This window comes from Eucalyptus grandis, chromosome 1, assembly GCF_016545825.1.
Source record: "Eucalyptus grandis isolate ANBG69807.140 chromosome 1, ASM1654582v1, whole genome shotgun sequence".
Taxonomy (NCBI): Eukaryota; Viridiplantae; Streptophyta; class Magnoliopsida; order Myrtales; family Myrtaceae; genus Eucalyptus; species Eucalyptus grandis.
The window spans coordinates 52855098-52873235 of NC_052612.1; the positions used below are offsets into that span (position 1 = coordinate 52855098).

General features: G+C 39.8%; 2 protein-coding genes and 1 non-coding gene across 3 annotated transcripts; all 3 read left to right on the forward strand.

Annotated features, from left to right (window-relative positions):
- The first annotated feature begins 1974 nt into the window (after positions 1 to 1974).
- On the forward strand, positions 1975 to 8556 carry LOC120288238 (eukaryotic translation initiation factor-like). The gene is made up of 9 exons (XM_039301878.1): positions 1975 to 2410; positions 4027 to 4098; positions 4360 to 4455; positions 4708 to 4950; positions 5293 to 5390; positions 6041 to 6129; positions 6217 to 6566; positions 6654 to 6896; positions 7015 to 8556. Exons 1-9 carry the CDS (start codon positions 2204 to 2206, stop codon positions 8056 to 8058), a joined length of 2442 nt encoding a protein of 813 aa, XP_039157812.1. The 5' UTR covers positions 1975 to 2203; the 3' UTR covers positions 8059 to 8556.
- Positions 3182 to 3286, forward strand: LOC120289172. The gene has a single exon (XR_005547083.1). It is a non-coding gene; the product is annotated as a small nucleolar RNA snoR103 (small nucleolar RNA).
- A 1516-nt stretch (positions 8557 to 10072) lies between the features above and the next one.
- On the forward strand, positions 10073 to 16785 carry LOC104436026 (eukaryotic translation initiation factor). The gene is made up of 9 exons (XM_010048761.2): positions 10073 to 10569; positions 11670 to 11741; positions 12088 to 12183; positions 12425 to 12649; positions 13269 to 13366; positions 14306 to 14393; positions 14473 to 14823; positions 14911 to 15153; positions 15346 to 16785. The coding sequence occupies exons 1-9, from the start codon at positions 10390 to 10392 to the stop codon at positions 16396 to 16398; spliced, it is 2406 nt and encodes an 801-aa protein (XP_010047063.2). The 5' UTR covers positions 10073 to 10389; the 3' UTR covers positions 16399 to 16785.
- The last annotated feature ends 1353 nt before the right edge of the window (positions 16786 to 18138 follow it).

Here is an 18138-nt window from a genome sequence, read left to right on the forward strand (position 1 = left end):
TAGCGAGGAGTGCTGAAGAAGGACAAATGATAAAGGAGTGCAAAGGTTAAAATTTAGGGGAAAAAGAAATTAGGATTTGGGCTTTTCGGCTTATAAAACCGATTCCGAAACTAGTTCCAAAATAGGGCAGTCCGATTTGGTTCCTAAGTAAATATTCACTCGGAAGCTGCTTTTGGACCGGTTTCAACCAATTCCAAAAATTTGGAACTTGTATTCGAATCGGTTTCAATGGAGTTGGTTCCCAGGCCTCTTTTTTGGGCGGTCCGATCCGGATCTTGGGTGGAACCAATTCGGTTACACGTCTTTAACCAATAATAACGTTATTCAAGTAGCTGTCTATCTAATTTTTCATTTTAGATACATTAAAATTGATTTGTAAAGCCAATATTTTAAGTAATAATATGGCAAACTTGTGCTGATCGCCGCATGGTCGAACCCCGCGTATGGTTCGCCACATCATGTGATATATCGATCCGTCATCCGATATCAATACATCCATCATTGCTCCAACAACCAAGCTTGCATCGATCGATGGCTGTGGCTAGAAAACCAAACTAGTTTTGCCTTAAGGCAATTTATTCCTAGAAAAATTGGACTCTACGTTGACCCATACCCATTTTTCCAACCTCAGCCCACCTCAAAAGTTAGATGGGAGACTCCGGGCTACACAAGGCCCAGTTCAATCAATCCAGCCAAGCCCAACCCAATCCCAGATTTTCCCATCCCAATTCTTCTGTTGCTATAACTTTTTGCTAATAACAAGAATTCATAAGAAAATCATGATGATATTCCATAGTTTAGCATTTTGCAGCAAAATAAATAATAAAAAAAAAACCCTGTGAAAATTACTTCATATTTTTTTTTTCTAAAAGTGAAGCAAGTATCTAACTTTAAAATAGAGTCGGACCATAAGCTTTTCTTTTTTGGGCCAGAGCCATACAAGGCTCAAGAAAGAAGAAACCTAGTTCCTCATGTCTTTTTGGTAGCATGGAGGACTTTCAATCATTTTGGTAATGACCATCTGGCCACACACCCAAGAGGTGCCAACATTAGAGAAGATCACTTTAACACCTTTACCTAAAATTTAGCTCAATAAGCTCATGTCACATAAAAATAATCACCATTACCTTTGCACTCAATAAATTATTCTTCCACGGACAATACCTCTATCGTCTGTCGATGTTTTACAATTTTTTGAAGTAGAGTCATGATTCATTTAAGATATTAAGCATTTTAATGATGCCATATTTCTTTTTAGTTTCTCATAATGATTAATATTTCTATATGCTCAAGTGAGATTTTTTTTTTTATTCATCTATAGTTGTTCTTCCGAAAAAATAAAGAGAAAATTCAATTAATATAATTAATATACTAATCATAGATGAAATATACCCATAAGTCATTGAAGGGATAAGTGACGACCAATCAACCAGCTTCGCACCAATCGGCAAGTTTCGAGGAGCCAGATAGATACTTTGAATACATTATTTTGACCTTACAAATTCTCACAATTAATGAGAGAGAGAAATGCATGCGGAAAACAAAATCTAAGTGAAAATGCCATTATACTTTAAATTTCCTCCGATCCGACATGCTAGTAACGCTTCATGTAACGGATACCTATTGATTTTCAATAATTGCTACTTATGAAAAAAAAAATACAGGGCTCTCACAAGCACACGTCCATATTGATTCCTTCTCAATTTAAATCCATGCTCACATTCTATAAGAAGAATATCCATGGCAAGATGTCATTGTCAAAGGAACTTGGGGAAAACCCTAGATAATAATCACAATAGAGAGAGAGATGATTTCATCTGGAAAAAAAAAAATTAATTTAGGCAATAATCACCCAGAAAAAAAAAAAAGGAAATAATAATTGCAAAAAAAAAAAAAAAAAAAGAGGAAGAAAAGCGCAGGAGGGTTTCTATCTCCTTCCCTCTGTCGGCCGCACATAACAGTCTCTCCTTTGCTCTCTCCTCTCCGCAGAAGAGAGAAATACCCTAATCTCTCTCTCTCTCTCTCTCTCTCGAGATCTTTTCTCTCTACCTCTTCCATCTTCGATTCGGCGATTCCTCCGCCGCCGCCGCCGCCGGATCGGTTGGTATCGGCGCCTCGTCGGCCGATCTTTTTCGTTCCCCCTCCCCTCTTTCTTTTCTCTCTGTTGGGTTGGAGATCCTCTCCAGGGCGATAGATCTGAGTTATGCAGCAAGGTGATCCGACGGTCCTGAGCTTGAGACCTGGTGGCGGTCGAGGGAGCAGCCGACTTCTCGCGCCTCGCTTCGACTCCTCCTCCTCGTCGGCTTCCTCGGCTTCGTCGGCAGCGGGTGGCGCGGCTTCCGCCTTCGCCTTCGGCTCCCTCTCCTCCGATCTCCCCCTCCTGCGCCCCCATGGCGGGCTCTCCGCGAAGGTGCGCCTCGAATCTGCGGCCGCCGCCCCTCCCCGCGAGGGATTCCTCCCGCGTTTCGTGATGGCCGATTTGGTTGTTATGGATTGGGGATAGTTGATTTAGCTGGCTGCCGTGATTTTGCCTGATTTGGTTTGGATTCCGTGGGTGTTGTTATTGGTTCCGCGTGCATAAAGTTACGTGCTTGGGTATATCGTTGTTGTGGGATTTCGAGCCGCTTTGGTGGGTCCATCGAATTTCCGGTGCTTGAGTTAGATTATGAAAGATGATCCGCGTAATTTTGTAAAATATTGGATCTTTTTCATGAAAGTGAATTAATTTACGTGGGATTGTATCTCCTATTGGCCACACATGATGTCCGAGCAGAACGAGTTGCGCTTTTGTAATGGAACGGCTGCGAGAATGCGGTGTAGTTTGCTTTATTGTTATTTATTTGGGATACTTATTCTTGCCGAAAATGCGGGGGATTTCAGAACTTGGTTTTGGAATGATAATATAATTGCCTGAAAGGTTGTTCACGTGATTAATAGAGTAAGAGCTGAAATATTCGTCAGCTGCTTCAGACAAGAAACCATTTGAGCATCTGAAGCTTTTGCAATTTGTTAAAAGCGTGTTTTTTTTTGCTTTTCGTTGGTTGTTAATCACTTCTTTTGTGTTGTTGTATAACTTCCCCTGTGTCTCATATTTGGTTTTACTGGTGGGCGCCTATCATTTAAAGAGAAGAAAATTTTATGGGATGGTGGATATTTTCAATGTCCTAATTCTTGGTTGGGCACTCAATATGTGTACCTACTGTAAATATGGACAAAGAGAAATTTGTAGGCTTTTAGGTGGGCATGTGATGAGCTGTTATTGCCCATAAAGGACCTGCAGACATGTCAATCGGTAGTGAGGAACTTCAATTTCATATGCTGTAAAAAAATTTCGAACTTGTATTGTGTTTTGTATGTGTGGATCATGATGGGAAGATGGAAAATTTCCTGGGACGTGGTGGTGGTAGCAAGAAAATCATTTGTCAGTTTAAATCAACTCTGCTTTTCCTGCCTCATTTTCCAAAAGTATATATTCCAGTAAATTTTAGTTCTTCCTTATATGTGCTTGTTGGAGCCTTTTTATGTACATTCAAATGATTAATATGCTATATTAGCAATTTTTTTCCTAACTGCATCTTTTTGAACGATTAAAGGAACCCCTTCATCCATACTTTTGGTGTAAGATTACTGGAAGATGGAAACAAGAACTTTAAATTAATCAGATGCTCATTATTGGTGTTCTTGAGTTCTATCTTTCTAAATTTCAGTTTTGATTTGTTTGTGCCCTCTGCATTTGGTTGTCAAGTTTGGCAGCAGCTTTCTATGGCTTTACTCATTTTTAGTAGAAAAACTTGGATGATGTTTTGGGAGGCTTACTATCTTTTAGTGGGTTGGGTATGTTAACTGATATGAATGCTTGACTGCAATGTGCAGTTATTTGTAAACCTTATGTAAAAGTATAACAAGTCTTTCTTGGATTCTTTTAGTCCATGGAAGGTTTCCTGGCACATATAAATTTTCTACCTCTCTAATATTGAAAATTTTGTACATACGGCTCCCTAAGCACATGATTTTCTTTGCTTTCAGAGTGGAGACACAAGGTTTGAGAGTCGGGAGCGCATTCGTTATTCTCGAGACCAGCTTTTGCAGCTTAGGGAGGTAATAGTTTATCTATTGTTGAATAACCGTACTCATGCAAAGCTCATGTGGTAATTTTAATTGTGAAAAAATATATATATTTTTTTTCTCAAGCATTTTACAGGCTTTTCACTTTCACGATTGTTCTCTAACGCTTTTGTACACATTGAAAGTAATGGGAAGTGTTCTGCTCATGCATCGGATGTTCAAGTTATTTAATATCTTCTCTTCCCTTTTTGTTGGATCACCTGGGTTATTTACTGGAGTGGCTGTGTTCTGTAGGCTGTCGAGCCCCATGATGAGATCTTGAAAATAGAAAAGGAAATTGAGGCTGAAATTTTGGGTGATGATCAAAGCTGGGGCCGCGCAGAGACTATTGTGAGTTGCATTAGTTCATTCTAAACTTGGGTTGTACTTTTTTGTCGTTCTCTTTCTGGCTGCATTGGGGGAAGGATTACTTTGGCAGATGGAAAGTAGATCCATTTACTTTTCTCAATCTTTTTTCAAGAAGGTGCTTTTATGGTGTTATGCTATGAACTTGTCCCTTGTGAAGGTACTTGATTTCAGTGGTTTAATCATGGTAACAATCTGACAAAAACTGTTTATACCCTTTCGTATTGTACTTGCCAGGCACCAACCCAACCTCAGACTCAAACTCGTTTTTCTGAGCCAGACAATCGTGATTGGCGTGGTCGTTCTGCCCAGCTTCCTACCTCTGGGGAGGAGAGGTCCTGGGATAATATCCGAGAAAACAGAGAAAACAGAGATTCAAGTGGCCGGTCTGACTTTAGACAGCAGGAAGGAAACCAAGTTAATCGCAAAGATCAACTCAACTCCCAGTTTTCAAGGGCACAGAACTCGTCACTCCAGGGGGTAATTGTTTTTTGCACCCCAAAGGAACTTAATTCTAAGTTTCATCAATGTTTGCCCTATGTTTTATGTGTTTATAACATTAAGCTTCTTTTTGTTTGAAGGCAGTTCCTGTAGTTGTGGTAATAAAGAAGAATGCAGTTCGTTTTGATTCTACGCGTGTGTATAGTTAAATACTCCTTTCTGCTTTCTGTTGATGTATCATTTTGAGATGATTTTTCATGCCATATTTTCGTTAGTGGTACACTGATAGGTGAAACCTTCTTAACTTGGTTTCCTTCCTGCGACCAAGTTCTTCCAATGTGACTAATCTCTTTTTTGGCACCCATATGCTCTTCAAAATAGGGAGGACCTGCTCCTGCTCTCATCAAGGCTGAGGTGCCATGGTCCACCAGAAGGGGTAATCTCTCAGATAAAGACCGTGTTTTGAAGACTGTCAAAGGGTAATGCAAAGATATACTAATTCAGTCAGTATTTGCCTTGGATTTAAATGTTCTAAGTTCTTCTTTTTGATGCTTCAATTAATTCCATCATGTGCAATCAGGAGAATGTTTTCTCCATAACTTTCGGGATTTCTTGTGGGAAACTAAATCTAATTCTGTATCATTTTCCTTATTGCCCATTGATGATGAAGATGAGACTGAAAACATCAGGCTTTAATCTGCATTTGGCAGTGCGATATAAGAAAGATCATGCAATAGTCATGGGAGGTTGTCAGTTCTCATAGTTGTATCCTTGACATATTTAACTAAGTATATATCGTGTACAATCAACATAGAGATGGCATGCTTATGTCACGTACAAGAATTATGTAAGTTTTTTAGAAGTGATGGGAAAATGCTATTCCTTTTGCCTTCCTAGCTCACCTTATTGTGCTTCATTTGTTTGCCTTCAACCTATTCTGGATGAATTCATATGTTAAGTAACTCCTGGACTTTCTCATTAGCAAGTGGTTTCGCCTAGCTTGACTCTATTTTTCCGTCTTAAGTGCCTTTCATGGCTCATGGCTCATGGCTGGAGTGGTGTTGCCAGACTTGTCAACATTCCAGAGTTGGTTGATACATCAAGTTTCACTTTCTGATTTTGTATGCAGGATACTGAACAAACTGACTCCAGAGAAGTTTGATCTACTCAAGGGCCAACTAATTGACTCTGGCATCACAACAGCGGATATTCTGAAGGTTTCAGCTTTACAGATTCTTATGTGCTATTATTAATGGGTTGACCATCTTGTTCTGTTGTTACATGATTCTTTGGGATGGTATGCAGGGGTTATTCAGCTGATTTTTGAAAAAGCTGTACTGGAACCCACATTCTGCCACATGTATGCTCTTCTGTGTTCTGATCTGAACGAAAAGCTGCCTCCATTTCCCTCTGAAGAACCCGATGGGAAGGAAATCACTTTCAAGCGGGTGCTCTTGAATATCTGCCAGGAGGCTTTTGAAGGAGCTGATAAACTAAGAGAAGAGTTAAGGCAAATGACATCCCCTGAACAGGAGCTCGAACGGAGAGACAAGGAAAGAATGGTCAAACTTCGAACTCTCGGTAACATTCGTTTGATTGGAGAGCTTTTGAAGCAGAGGATGGTACCTGAGAAGATTGTTCACCACATTGTGCAGGTTCTGACATGCACATTTCCTTTATTATGTTAGGGTCTTTTGAAATTACAGTTACGATTGTCTCTCATAGTCTTACTCCCGAAGCAGGAGCTTTTGGGACCTGATAATAAAGTTTGTCCTGCCGAGGAGAATGTTGAGGCTATTTGTCAGTTTTTCGTCACTATTGGAAAGCAGCTTGATGAGAGCCCTAAATCACGGCGGATAAATGATTTGTACTTCAGCCGGTTGAAGGAGCTGGCATCCAATACTCAACTAGCTCCAAGGTTGAGGTTCATGGTTCAAGATGTAATTGACCTGCGTTCTCATACTTGGGTTCCCAGACGAGAAGAGGTAAGATATTAGGTGTTTACAATTTTTTTTAAGTAATTTGAAACCTTATCTGCGTGCAGATGGAGGTTGCTGTTTTTCGGTTTCTGACATCTTCCTCTCGATATGTGGACCTTTGAAGGTAAAAGCCAAGACTATAACTGAAATCCATTCCGAGGCAGAAAAAAATCTTGGTTTACGTCCAGGTGCTACTGCGGGCATGAGGAATAGCCGTGGCATTGCTCCTGGTTCTCCTGCGAGTACGACTCCTGGAGGTTACCCAGTTACACGACCTGGTGCTGGGGGCATGATGCCTGGAATGCCGGGAACTAGGAAGATGCCTGGAATGCCGGGAATGGACAACGACAATTGGGAATTTCCTAGGAATCGGTCAATGCCGAGGGGTGATGGAGCTGGAATGCAACCTCCTGGGCGGCTCCAACCGCCATCGGCTGGAAAGTCACCCTCACTGAATGCAAGGCTGTTGCCTCAAGGCAGTGGTGGACTTATCAGTGGGAGGACCAGCGCGTTGCTACAAGGCAGTGGTGGGCTTCGTCCTTCCAGCACAGAGGCTCCATCTTCAGTTCCTTCTCCAGCACCAGTGAAAACTGTTCCTGTTGCACCAGTTTCACCCGTTCCTGAAAAGCCATTGGCACCTGCAGTGAAGTTGAATAATAAGGATGAGCTTACCAGAAAAACGAAGTCACTGCTTGAGGAGTATTTTAGTGTGCTGCTTTTGGATGAAGCATTGCAGTGTGTGGTGGAGCTGAATGCTCCAGCTTACTACCCTGAATTTGTGAAGGAAGCCATTTCTCTTGCGCTGGAGAAAAGCCCGCCGTGCTTTGAACCTGTTGGCAAGCTCCTGGGGTTCCTGTTGACCAAGAAAGTTATTTCATCCAGCGATGTAGGGACTGGATGTTTGCTGTTCGCCTCTATGTTGGATGATTTGGCCATTGATTTACCAAAAGCGCCGGTCCACTTTGGTGAAATTGTTGGAAAACTAGTTTTGGCTGGTGGATTGGATTTTAAGGTGATTAAGGAGATCCTGAAGAAGGTGGAAGATGACAGGTTCCAAAACGCCATACTTGATGCTGTAATGAAGATTGTGACCTCTGATGCTTCTGGTCAAGCGGTACTGAGTTCGCAGGCGTCAGATATCGAGGAGTGCAAGGGTCTGCTCCAGTGAGCGCATTCTATAATATCGCATGAGTAGTCCGGACCCTCTCACCCGGGTCAAATTTGGGTCTCCATATGCAGATTTGCAGGATGCTTTTTGGCAATTCTTTTTTGAGGCTAGCAACTTTGTACGAAGGCCATAAGGCAGAGCTGCAGAGGGCAAAAAGTTAATTTTTGAGTTGTATATTGAGGTCATAAAATCCATGTTTTATTTAGGAGGAAGTCGAAAAGATAATCTTACTTTCGATTGTGGTTGATCCCTTCCCTTGGATTCTCAAGACGACTAGCCCGTTTGCGGGATTAAAGTTTTGTATTCGATTAGTTTCCGACCATTTATCATCTTCTTGTTTTTCAGGAATTTTCAGGTCATTGTTATTTAGGATTTGTCATAAACGTGACGCCTCGAGAGTTACTGCTTAAGTTTGTTGTTATGCCCTCTTGTTTATTTTGTGTATCTTGCTCTTTTGAGTGGGACCTTTCAAGTGTGTTATCATGCTTAATTTGTTCATTTAGCTGGGGCCGGCTCGACCATTTTCTGAGCTGTGAACTGTGAACTGTGATCTACTACTGTTGAACGAGGTGGCTCTGCTCGTTGTCTCTTCCTGAAGATGTCTGTAGAATGGTCAGTGCACCCATCCATGAACATGTACTCTGAAAAGTAATCGAGGTGTGTGTTTTTTTTGGAAAATTCATGGTGGATTATTTAGCGGAAAATGAATGATTTTATTTTTTCGAAAAATGATTTTGTATCTTTTGAAATAATTAGTAAGTGAAAATGTTTTATTACTGATTATATGCGACCGTAATGATGAAAATATTGTTTGTCTATTTATTTTTAAGTGATATAAACATTAATCTTTAATAAATTTTTTTTTTTTTTATGTGATCGTTGAATCTTTAATAAATGTTCAGTCTAGTTTCTAAATTATATTACAATATTCGATGTTATCCTTTCATTAATTTAAGTTCGGGAATATATTGAATATTTTTATATAATTTATAAACTATATTAATTAATTTAAAAATTTATGGACGATGTCACATATTGGTTAAAGTTTATGGATGATTTGTGACACTTTTCCTTACATTTTCAAAATTTTATGGCTTTCAGATGTCAACTCCTCTTTACATGATGACTTTCCTCAAGCTTCTTTTAGTTTCGTTTAACATTGAAGATTCGCAATTCTTCAAAAGATATAGCTATTAACATCTATAGAAAATTACATATTACCCTGATGTATGTTGTAACTTTCCATATTTTCTTTGTTATTATAAGTTACAATTTCACACGTTACTAAAACAATATATATAAATATATCGTCTTTTTTAAACTGGTAAATACTATAATTCGGAACATGCAATTTGATGGGATACATGTTACTCTTTTCAAAGGAAAATTAGGTTTTGGGGGACAAGCGCTCCCATAGAGGCAACGGTAGTTAATTGTTATCATATTTGGAAAGATCATCTTTAAAAAAAGTATTCAAATCGAGAAACCAATTGTTTTTCATTGATTAAAGTACATCACTCATGTCAAGAAAAAGGGTTTATATCACAAAAAATTATAAATTAATATACTTATAACAAATTTACCTTAAATAAATTTTTATCATTAAAAACTTTAAATCGATACATATGTGATAAATTTATTCCAAATTAATTTTTTGATCACAAAAGACCTTTAATTAGTACATTGATAAAAAAATTACCTTCAATTAATTTTATCTAAATTGGATTAATATCAAGAAAAATCATAAACCGATACACATGTCTATTGTCACGTCATCCAACTTAACTAATTGACGATAAAATTTAACGAAAATTAACGGAGAATAAATTTATCATGAGTACATCGGTTTGGGAAAGTTTGAGATAATTTTGTCACAACCGTAATAGATAGGGATTTTTCGCGGAATTAAGAAAAAAAGAACACAGAGAATAGTGAGATTTACTTTTCCGGCGCAATTATTAGCCCATTAGGACTAACCTCAGATATTGTTTATTCATAAAGCAAGAAAGAAAGAAAGAAAGACACACAAAATTATCACTCTCGGCTCTCAAACTCCCACTCGGGCTCGGACAAAAAGGGTCTATAAATCTCGTCCGCTGTCCGCTCCCGACAGCCCCTTCGCTCTCCTCCGTAGAGAGAGAAACCACTCTCTCTCTCTCTCTCTCTCTCTCTCTCTCTCTCTCGATCGAAAAATTCGATCTTGAATCTCGTTCCTCGCTCTTCTCCAATCCCAGATTCAGCGTGTGGGGCGCCGCAGATTCTTGTTCCGGCCAGTCGCAGCAGAGGTCGCGCGCGTGCGTTTGTTTCCGATCGATCAGAGAGACGGGTGTGATGCAGCAGAGTGATCCGGCGGTCCTGAGCTTGAGACCTGGTGGCGGTCGAGGGGGCAGCGGCAGAATTCTCCCGCCTCGCTTCTTCGATTCTTCATCGACAGCTTCTCTCGCCCTCGGCTCGCTCTCCTCCAATCTCCCCCTCTCCCGTCCTCATGGCGGCGGCGGCGCGGCGGCGAAGGTTGTCTTTCGGTGTTTCGACTTCCGTCCGTGTCTTGTCGTGTCGTTGTTTTTTTGGGTTTGTGATGATTGTGTTCTCTGTGGAGCCTTCGCATGATTCGGTCCTGACGTGACTGGATCAGGGAAAGTGATGCGTGGCGATGAGACGGGCGATGGAATTGGCAAGTTAATGGATCGTGTTGGGAAATTGTGAACTTTCTGGCTGGGGAACCATGGAAAAAATTTGTTTTTTCACTTGCTGGAATATCGGGTTGGGATGGTTATGTTCGTGTGTTGGTTTGTGCAATTGTCTTCGACTGTTTGACTTTCCAAGAAGAGTACAACGTTGTCTGAAATTGAATTATTGAACCCCGTGGTTGGTTAATTGTGGCCGTTGGGTCTTGTACTGAATTTCCTTAATGTCTGAGCTTTTTAAGTAGAGTGCCTGGTAGACAAGTTCTTGCGTTAGCAATTTTTGTTGTTCTTTTATTTGTTTTTCAATTGGTGTTATATTCGTTTTCAGAAACATAGTGAGATATCGCGAGCTAGTCGACGTAGCAGATCTTTCTTTTCGCTTTAGATCAGAGAGAAGTAATGAATTACCAGGGACGTATTATCATAGCTTCCATAATGAGTTCCTGCGCTTTTTTGTATGGCTTTGATTGTTTGTAAGCTGTTTCCTTATCAACCTGGCTCTTAGGGCCACTTTGTCTCTTTCTTGTGACGTGTAATACCATGCTTCGCTTTTGGAGTACTGGGATAGTGTAGTAAGTATTAGTTTTCATTTATGTCTTGAATTTGGTAAAGTATGGCGAAATGAGCTAAGGGATTAAGTCAATTCCGTACTTCCTTGTCAAGGTTGGAAGTTGTTATAGCTTTTGAGGAAGTTTGTTTAGGTCCTACTTTTTACCTCTCATATCGGTATGACGCAGCTTAGAAAATACTGTGGCTGGATTATGCAAAAGCTTCTTTTTTCCTTTTCTTTTTTTCTATCTATACTGTTTTGTCTTGATTGAGGTGCTTTTTATTACTACGTTGCTACCTTAATACATGTTAAGTTGCAAGTTTTCGATAAGTTTTACTATAACAAGCTCCTGAAAATTTATCCTCTGTCCCTGCCAGCCTGGAGACTCATGGCTTGAGGGTCAAGAACGTGTTAGATACACCCGAGACCAGCTGTTACAGCTAAGACAGGTACTGATCTATCTTTCCTTTTCAACTGTGTGTTTCCCTATGTTGATGGAGTCTTTTGTTTTGTCTTCCTAGGAGCAGTGTATATTTTCTGTTCATCTTAATTTAATTTTCCTCTGCCACGCGTATCGTTTTTCTTGAGGATGATGTCTAGACGTATTCATAATTTTTTATGTGCACTTTTACTAAAGCATTGGTGGAAGTCTCCTTTGGTGTCATGGTAAAAGCTATGAATAGTCATCAACTTCCACGATGATGTCGAGTCTCTATTTTTCCCCTTTCTGATTCAAGTTGAATATCGGACTAAGATCGTAATATACTCATATACTGTTACTCTGTGTACTTGTAGGCTATTGAGGTGTGTGATGATATTCTGAAGATACAAAGGGAAATTGAAGCTGAGTTTCTTGGCGAAGATCAAGACTGGGGAAGTAGGGAGAACAATGTAAGATTTCCTGCATATCTTTCGCTTTCTTTTGCCTTTTCCTTCCTTTCTTGGTGGTTATAAAGTGGACAAGCGATTTGTTTCTTTTCTGTCAATTGCATATCAAGGAGATCTCTTAATGGTATTTCAATGGTTTCATGCTGGAAAACTCTAAGTTTGGTATTTGGCGTTGCTTTAGCTTTAGTGATGGAGTCATAATTACATTGTTACCCCATATAACAATATGTTCTTTCCCCAACAGGTGCCAAATCAAATGCTTAATCGCTTTTCAGAGCCAGACAATCGTGACTGGCGTGGTCGGAATCCCCAGGTTCCTGCTGCTGTGGAGGAGAGGTCCTGGGAGAACATCAGGGAAAACAGAGAGTTTGGTGGCCGATCTGACTCTAAGCAGCAGCAACAGAACCAAAATAATCACTCGGAGCAACTCAACTCCCAGTTCACAAGAACACAGATCTCTTCTAATCAGGTAGCATTAGTTTCTGGCTAGACTCACGTATCTTTTTTACATGTAAATGTTAACTCACCTTCTTGAAGAGTATCTTAGCTCTTCTTATCTAATAGCCAGAGAAGTATGATTCACAAAAGCTGTCGTTTCTTGGCCACAGTGGTAGATTGCATGTGTTTTCTAGTCTCCCTTTAGTAATTATGATACGGTTCCTATTTGCTTGTGAAATTGAGATCTTTGTCAAGTTAATGTCGTGTTGTTATTTTAACTTCCTGTTTCTGCTATGATACCTTATAGAGTTTCAAAGCTAGAAGAAATATTCTTATGATAGTTGAAATATTGGTTAAGTCTTATGAGGATAGTGGGATCAAGCTTGCATCCCTTTTCCATTCATACATGCACCGCAAGTGGTGTGTTTCCTTTATTTCCTCATTTTATCCTTAAGTCGGGGGAGGGTTATAGAAGCCTGGAGTATTGTGCTAATATGAGGTACCACTTGCCAATAGAAGAACGATGCACCATCAAAGATCAGATCACGCCTTCATTAAATGCATCGACGAATGCTTCACCTGCCTATTAAAATGAATTTCTGGCTACTTAATGTCTCGTTTGGCTTCACTTATGTTGATCGGTTGCACAGGGAGGTCCTGTTCCGACTCTTGTTAAGGCTGAAGTGCCTTGGTCAGCTAGAAGGGGTACTCTGTCAGAAAAAGACCGTGTGCTGAAGACTGTAAAGGGGTAATGCATGTTTTACAATGTTTATCTAATGAATTGTTCTTTGCAGTGTACTTAATGTATATGTACGGTACAGCCTTATTTTAGCTGAAGTGTCATTTTTTGGTTGCTGATGTTTGGCATGGTTGCATTCTCAATGTGCTTAAGCTCCTGATCCTCGAAAAAAAAAGATAGATTTTCAAGTCCTCATTTCCTTGGACCAAAAAAAAAAAAAAAAAAAAAAAAAGTCCTCATTATAATAGTCTGTCAAATATTATTCTTGGCAGATTTTTGAGCCGCATTTTCAAATTAACTTTTTGAGTGATTTTATCATAGGAATTTTTTTCTTTTTTAAACATGACCCACGACTCGGCATCATTTTTTGCAAGTTATCTGCATTTCATGATCTACAAAAGGACCATCACATATATGCGTTTTGGATTCATAAGCATGCAAACTAATCTATGCACATTTATCTGTATTCGCACTCCAAGATAATGTCAATGAGAATAACTCTTCTTTTTTATGTACTTCCTATACCCAGTTGCTTTCTATGTGATTGACTGATCTTGATATTCTCTTTTGAGCATCTTTTTTTAAAACTTCCCTTGTGCATTAACATTTTCATTGCTAGTGTGGGAATTTCTATGCATCGACCTCATTTTTTTAAGGCTTATGGTGGTGTCGACAATTTTTGATTTGTGTGCAATATATTATTAGTGGTAATCAGATTGTGCTTCGTGTTTTGTTATCTCCCCTAACCATGTTCCATCTTTCCATGCTTGAGTGTGTGATCAAACTAATTTCACATATCAACTTTTTACTTTTGTTTCTTGACACACCACTTTATGAGGTCCTTTTTTGCATTCCTCATGGAGATTAGTCGATGCAATTGAATTGGTTGTGTTAGACTTGTATGCCAGTTAGGATTGACTCTTACGATGGATAGTACTTTCTTTTCAGGATTCTGAACAAGTTGACTCCTGAGAAGTTTGATGTACTCAAGGGTCAGCTTGTTGACTCTGGAATAACCACAGCAGATATTTTGAAGGTCACTGCATGTTCTCTTCTCCATTTACGTACTTTTATTTGTATTTATCGCAACAACTTAAGTTTTTTTCGCAATACAGGGCGTAATCCAGCTTATTTTCGAAAAAGCAGTGCTGGAGCCCACATTCTGCCCCATGTATGCTCTTCTATGCTCCGATCTCAATGAAAGGTTGCCCCCATTTCCCTCTGATGAACCGGACGGTAAGGATATTACTTTCAAGCGAGTGCTTCTAAATAACTGCCAGGAAGCATTTGAAGGTGCTGAAAATCTAAGGGAAGAGTTGAGACAACTGACTGCCCCTGAGCAAGAGCTTGAGCGAAGAGAAAAAGAGAGGATGGTCAAACTTCGAACGTTGGGAAACATCAAATTGATCGGGGAGCTTCTGAAGCAGAAGATGGTCACTGAAAAGATTGTTCACCACATTGTTCAGGTTTTGATAAAACACATCGTATATCCAGTTGTTTTTTAACTTTTATAATTGTATTGAGGTTACTCATTGCCTGCCCAATGAAACCAGGAGCTTCTAGGAACTGATAATAAGACGTGTCCTGCGGAGGAGAATGTTGAGGCTATTTGCCAGTTCTTCAAGACCATTGGGAAGCAGCTTGATGAGAGTACAAAAGCACGGCGTATAAATGATCTATATATTAATCGGTTGAAAGAATTGACAACCAACACTCAGCTGGCTCCAAGGTTGAGGTTCATGGTTAAAGATGTTCTTGATTTGCGTACGAATAGCTGGATTCCTAGGCGGGAAGAGGTGACATTTTGGATGTTAATTGCTGTTTTTTTTTTTTTTTTCCTTTAGTTGTTTAGATTTCTTTATTATTACCAACTCCATCACTCTTCCTTCAGAGAGTTAGGCCTGGGAAGCTTACTTGGAGGTTCTTTTTGAATAATTAACATGTCCGCCCAAATTTTTACTCTGTTGTTTCTGTATACTCTTGTACAGGTTAAAGCAAAGACTATTACTGAAATCCATTCAGAAGCAGAAAAAACTCTTGGTTTACGTCGAGGCGCTACTGCAAGCATGAGAAGTGGCCGTGGGGTTGCTTCTGAGTCGCCAGGGAGCACAAGTCCTGGGGCTTACCCAGGTCACCGACCTGGCGCTGGAGGGATGATGCCTGGCATGCCTGGAACCAGGAAGATGCCTGGAATGCCTGGCATAGACAGTGACAACTGGGAATTTCCTAGGACCCGGTCAATGCCTAGGGGCAATGGATCAGGCACACAACCTTCTGTGCGGATCAAGCCATCCGCTGGAATGTCGCCATCGCTGAACCCTCGATTATTGCCCCAAGGTAGTGGTGGCCTTATTAGTGGTAGGCCCAGTGCACTGTTACAAGGCAGTAGTGCCCCTCTTTCTCGTCCTTCAAATTTGGTCTATGGCACTGAAACTGCAGTTCAAGTCCCTGCACCTGTTAAATCTGTTCCCATTGCATCTACATCACCTGTTCTTGAGAAGCCAGTGGCTCCTGTTGCAGTGAAGTTGAACATGGACGATCTTAAGAGAAAAACATCATCTCTTCTTGAGGAGTACTTTAGCGTATTGATTTTGGATGAAGCGTTGCAGTGTGTGGAAGAACTCAATGCTCCAGCTTACTACCCTGAATTTGTGAAGGAAGCCATATCTCTTGCGCTGGAGAAAAGCCCGCCATGCTTTGAACCTGTTGGCAAGCTCCTGGGGTTCCTGTTGACCAAGAAAGTTATTTCATCCAGTGATGTAGGGACTGGGTGTTTGCTTTATGCCTCCATTCTGGATGACGTGGGGATTGACTTGCCTAAAGCACCATACCACTTTGGTGAAGTTATTGGAAAGTTAGCGTTGGTGGGTGGATTGGATTTTAAGGTGGTTCAGGAGATCCTTAAGAAGGTGGAAGATGACAGGTATCAGAAGGCCATTTTTGATGGTGCAATGAAAAATGTTGCTTCTACACCTTCTGGTCAATCTGTATTGGATTCACAGGCACAGTATATCGAGGGATGCAAGAGTCTACTCCAGTGAGAATAGTACCTTTCTCAAGCCAAGTGCCTGTGATTATAAAAAACTCGGGATGCTCCTGTTCACTCTTTTGAAAGCAAAAAGGCTGTACTACACTGTTGTAACTTGGTGCCATCGAGGATAGCCAATTCTCGAGTCGTATACTTTTTTTCTGGGGTTCATAATGTCTTGTTTCTCTAGGAAAGACACAGCATCACACCATGGATTTTGTTCTTGGGTGTGGCCAATTGTGCCATGATGCTTGAATAGGATGGCCCCTTTTGAGGGGTTCAGGTAGTTTTGTATTTGATTGATTTTGATATCATTCTTCGTGATTTTCAGGGATTTAAATTATTGTTAATGGGGATCCTCATAAATGCAAGGTCTTTACTTGTTACTCTTGGTAAAAAATGTGTGCTGTTTGCAATCCGTGAAACTCCCAACGTGCTTTTCCATGATCTGTTTTGAGATTGCTGACGTGCATTCTCGCAGGATCTCCTGTTGGAAATTAGAGCTTGCGTTTTGTTTACTGGCATTAGGTTGTTTTCTTATAGTGATGGTTGGATATAAATTGATTATGAAAGAGGAATGGTAGGGACAATGTCTCATCTCATGGGCTTGTCTTTTCGATCGATGTCTTGACTTTTTCCAAGTTCTTTGCCCCTATCTTGCATCTTCGCATTGCTTGCCAAGGAAGACACTCAATCAATGTGAGTAGTAGTTCTATAGGTGCTGCCTGCTGGCTGCTTATATGCTTTGCAATACCGTGTTGCGAACTTTCTTGATGGAGTAAACTCGATAATTGGCCCGCAAGAGTATGAGAAGCGTGAGATGAATGCATGTTCTTTGAGCTCTATTACAATATTTAAATATTCAATCAAACGCCTCAATTTAATCATTAAAGTCTTCAGATTTGCCAATAGTGATGTGTCCCAAAGGGGTCTACTATTTCTCATATGAAGACCACTTAGCCGTAGCAATTGCATAAGAGACTTATCAAAATGGGTCTATGATTCATTTTTTAAGATGGATTGAATTATATATGGTTTAGTTATGTTTAGTAAATGGGATTATAAGAAACCTTCCAAAAACAATAGGAGTGTTGAATGGGTTTCAAAGTTTATCCAAACTCAACTCACCTTTGTAACTCTTTCAACCATTTTTGAGAAAATATTACATTCTTTGAACTGTTCCAAGATGAGAGAAGTCCTGGTGGGTTAGTAAGATAGGGTCGATTTCGCCTATTATAAATATCAAGGGGTTTCTTTTTCTCCATTATTATTTTTTTATTAATTTTGTAAGTTTCGTCACTTAATTATTGGAGTATATCTTTCCTTGGTTGCATTTCACATTGTTATTTTTACATAATATTATTATCTTAGTTCTTGTTATTGTAGTCCATCGTTGGCATAAATAATCTTTTTCAATATTTTATGCTCTATTTAATTAAAATATCATTTCCTCCATGCTATTTGTCGCTGCAATTTTATATATTCACTTTAAGTATTAACTCTCTCTTATTCTTCATTTTGAATCAATGCAAAGATTGAAAATTCTTTGCAATGTTGCAAGCTAATTCTTTAGCATAGCAATTCATAGGTTTAATCAAATATGGAATTATTTTAATAAACATGTTAGGTTGAGTATAGGTCAGGTTGAGTATAAGTCACTAAATTTGTTTGCATGTAAATTGGTCAATTTAGATCGAGTCGTTTTTGACTCTACCCAATCCTAATCCACTCATTTGACGGTTTCATTACGTGT

Bases quoted from the DNA above. Each gene is read 5' to 3' on its own strand.
- LOC104436026 (XM_010048761.2), top strand. From the start codon at position 10,390: ATGCAGCAGAGTGATCCGGCGGTCCTGAGCTTGAGACCTGGTGGCGGT. The intron at 12,184-12,424 runs GTAAGATTTCCT...TTTCCCCAACAG, and splicing joins GGGGAAGTAGGGAGAACAAT to GTGCCAAATCAAATGCTTAA. The intron at 14,394-14,472 runs GTCACTGCATGT...TTCGCAATACAG, and splicing joins CCACAGCAGATATTTTGAAG to GGCGTAATCCAGCTTATTTT.
- LOC120288238 (XM_039301878.1), top strand. From the start codon at position 2,204: ATGCAGCAAGGTGATCCGACGGTCCTGAGCTTGAGACCTGGTGGCGGT. The intron at 4,456-4,707 runs GTGAGTTGCATT...TGTACTTGCCAG, and splicing joins GGGGCCGCGCAGAGACTATT to GCACCAACCCAACCTCAGAC. The intron at 6,130-6,216 runs TTTCAGCTTTAC...GATGGTATGCAG, and splicing joins AACAGCGGATATTCTGAAGG to GGGTTATTCAGCTGATTTTT.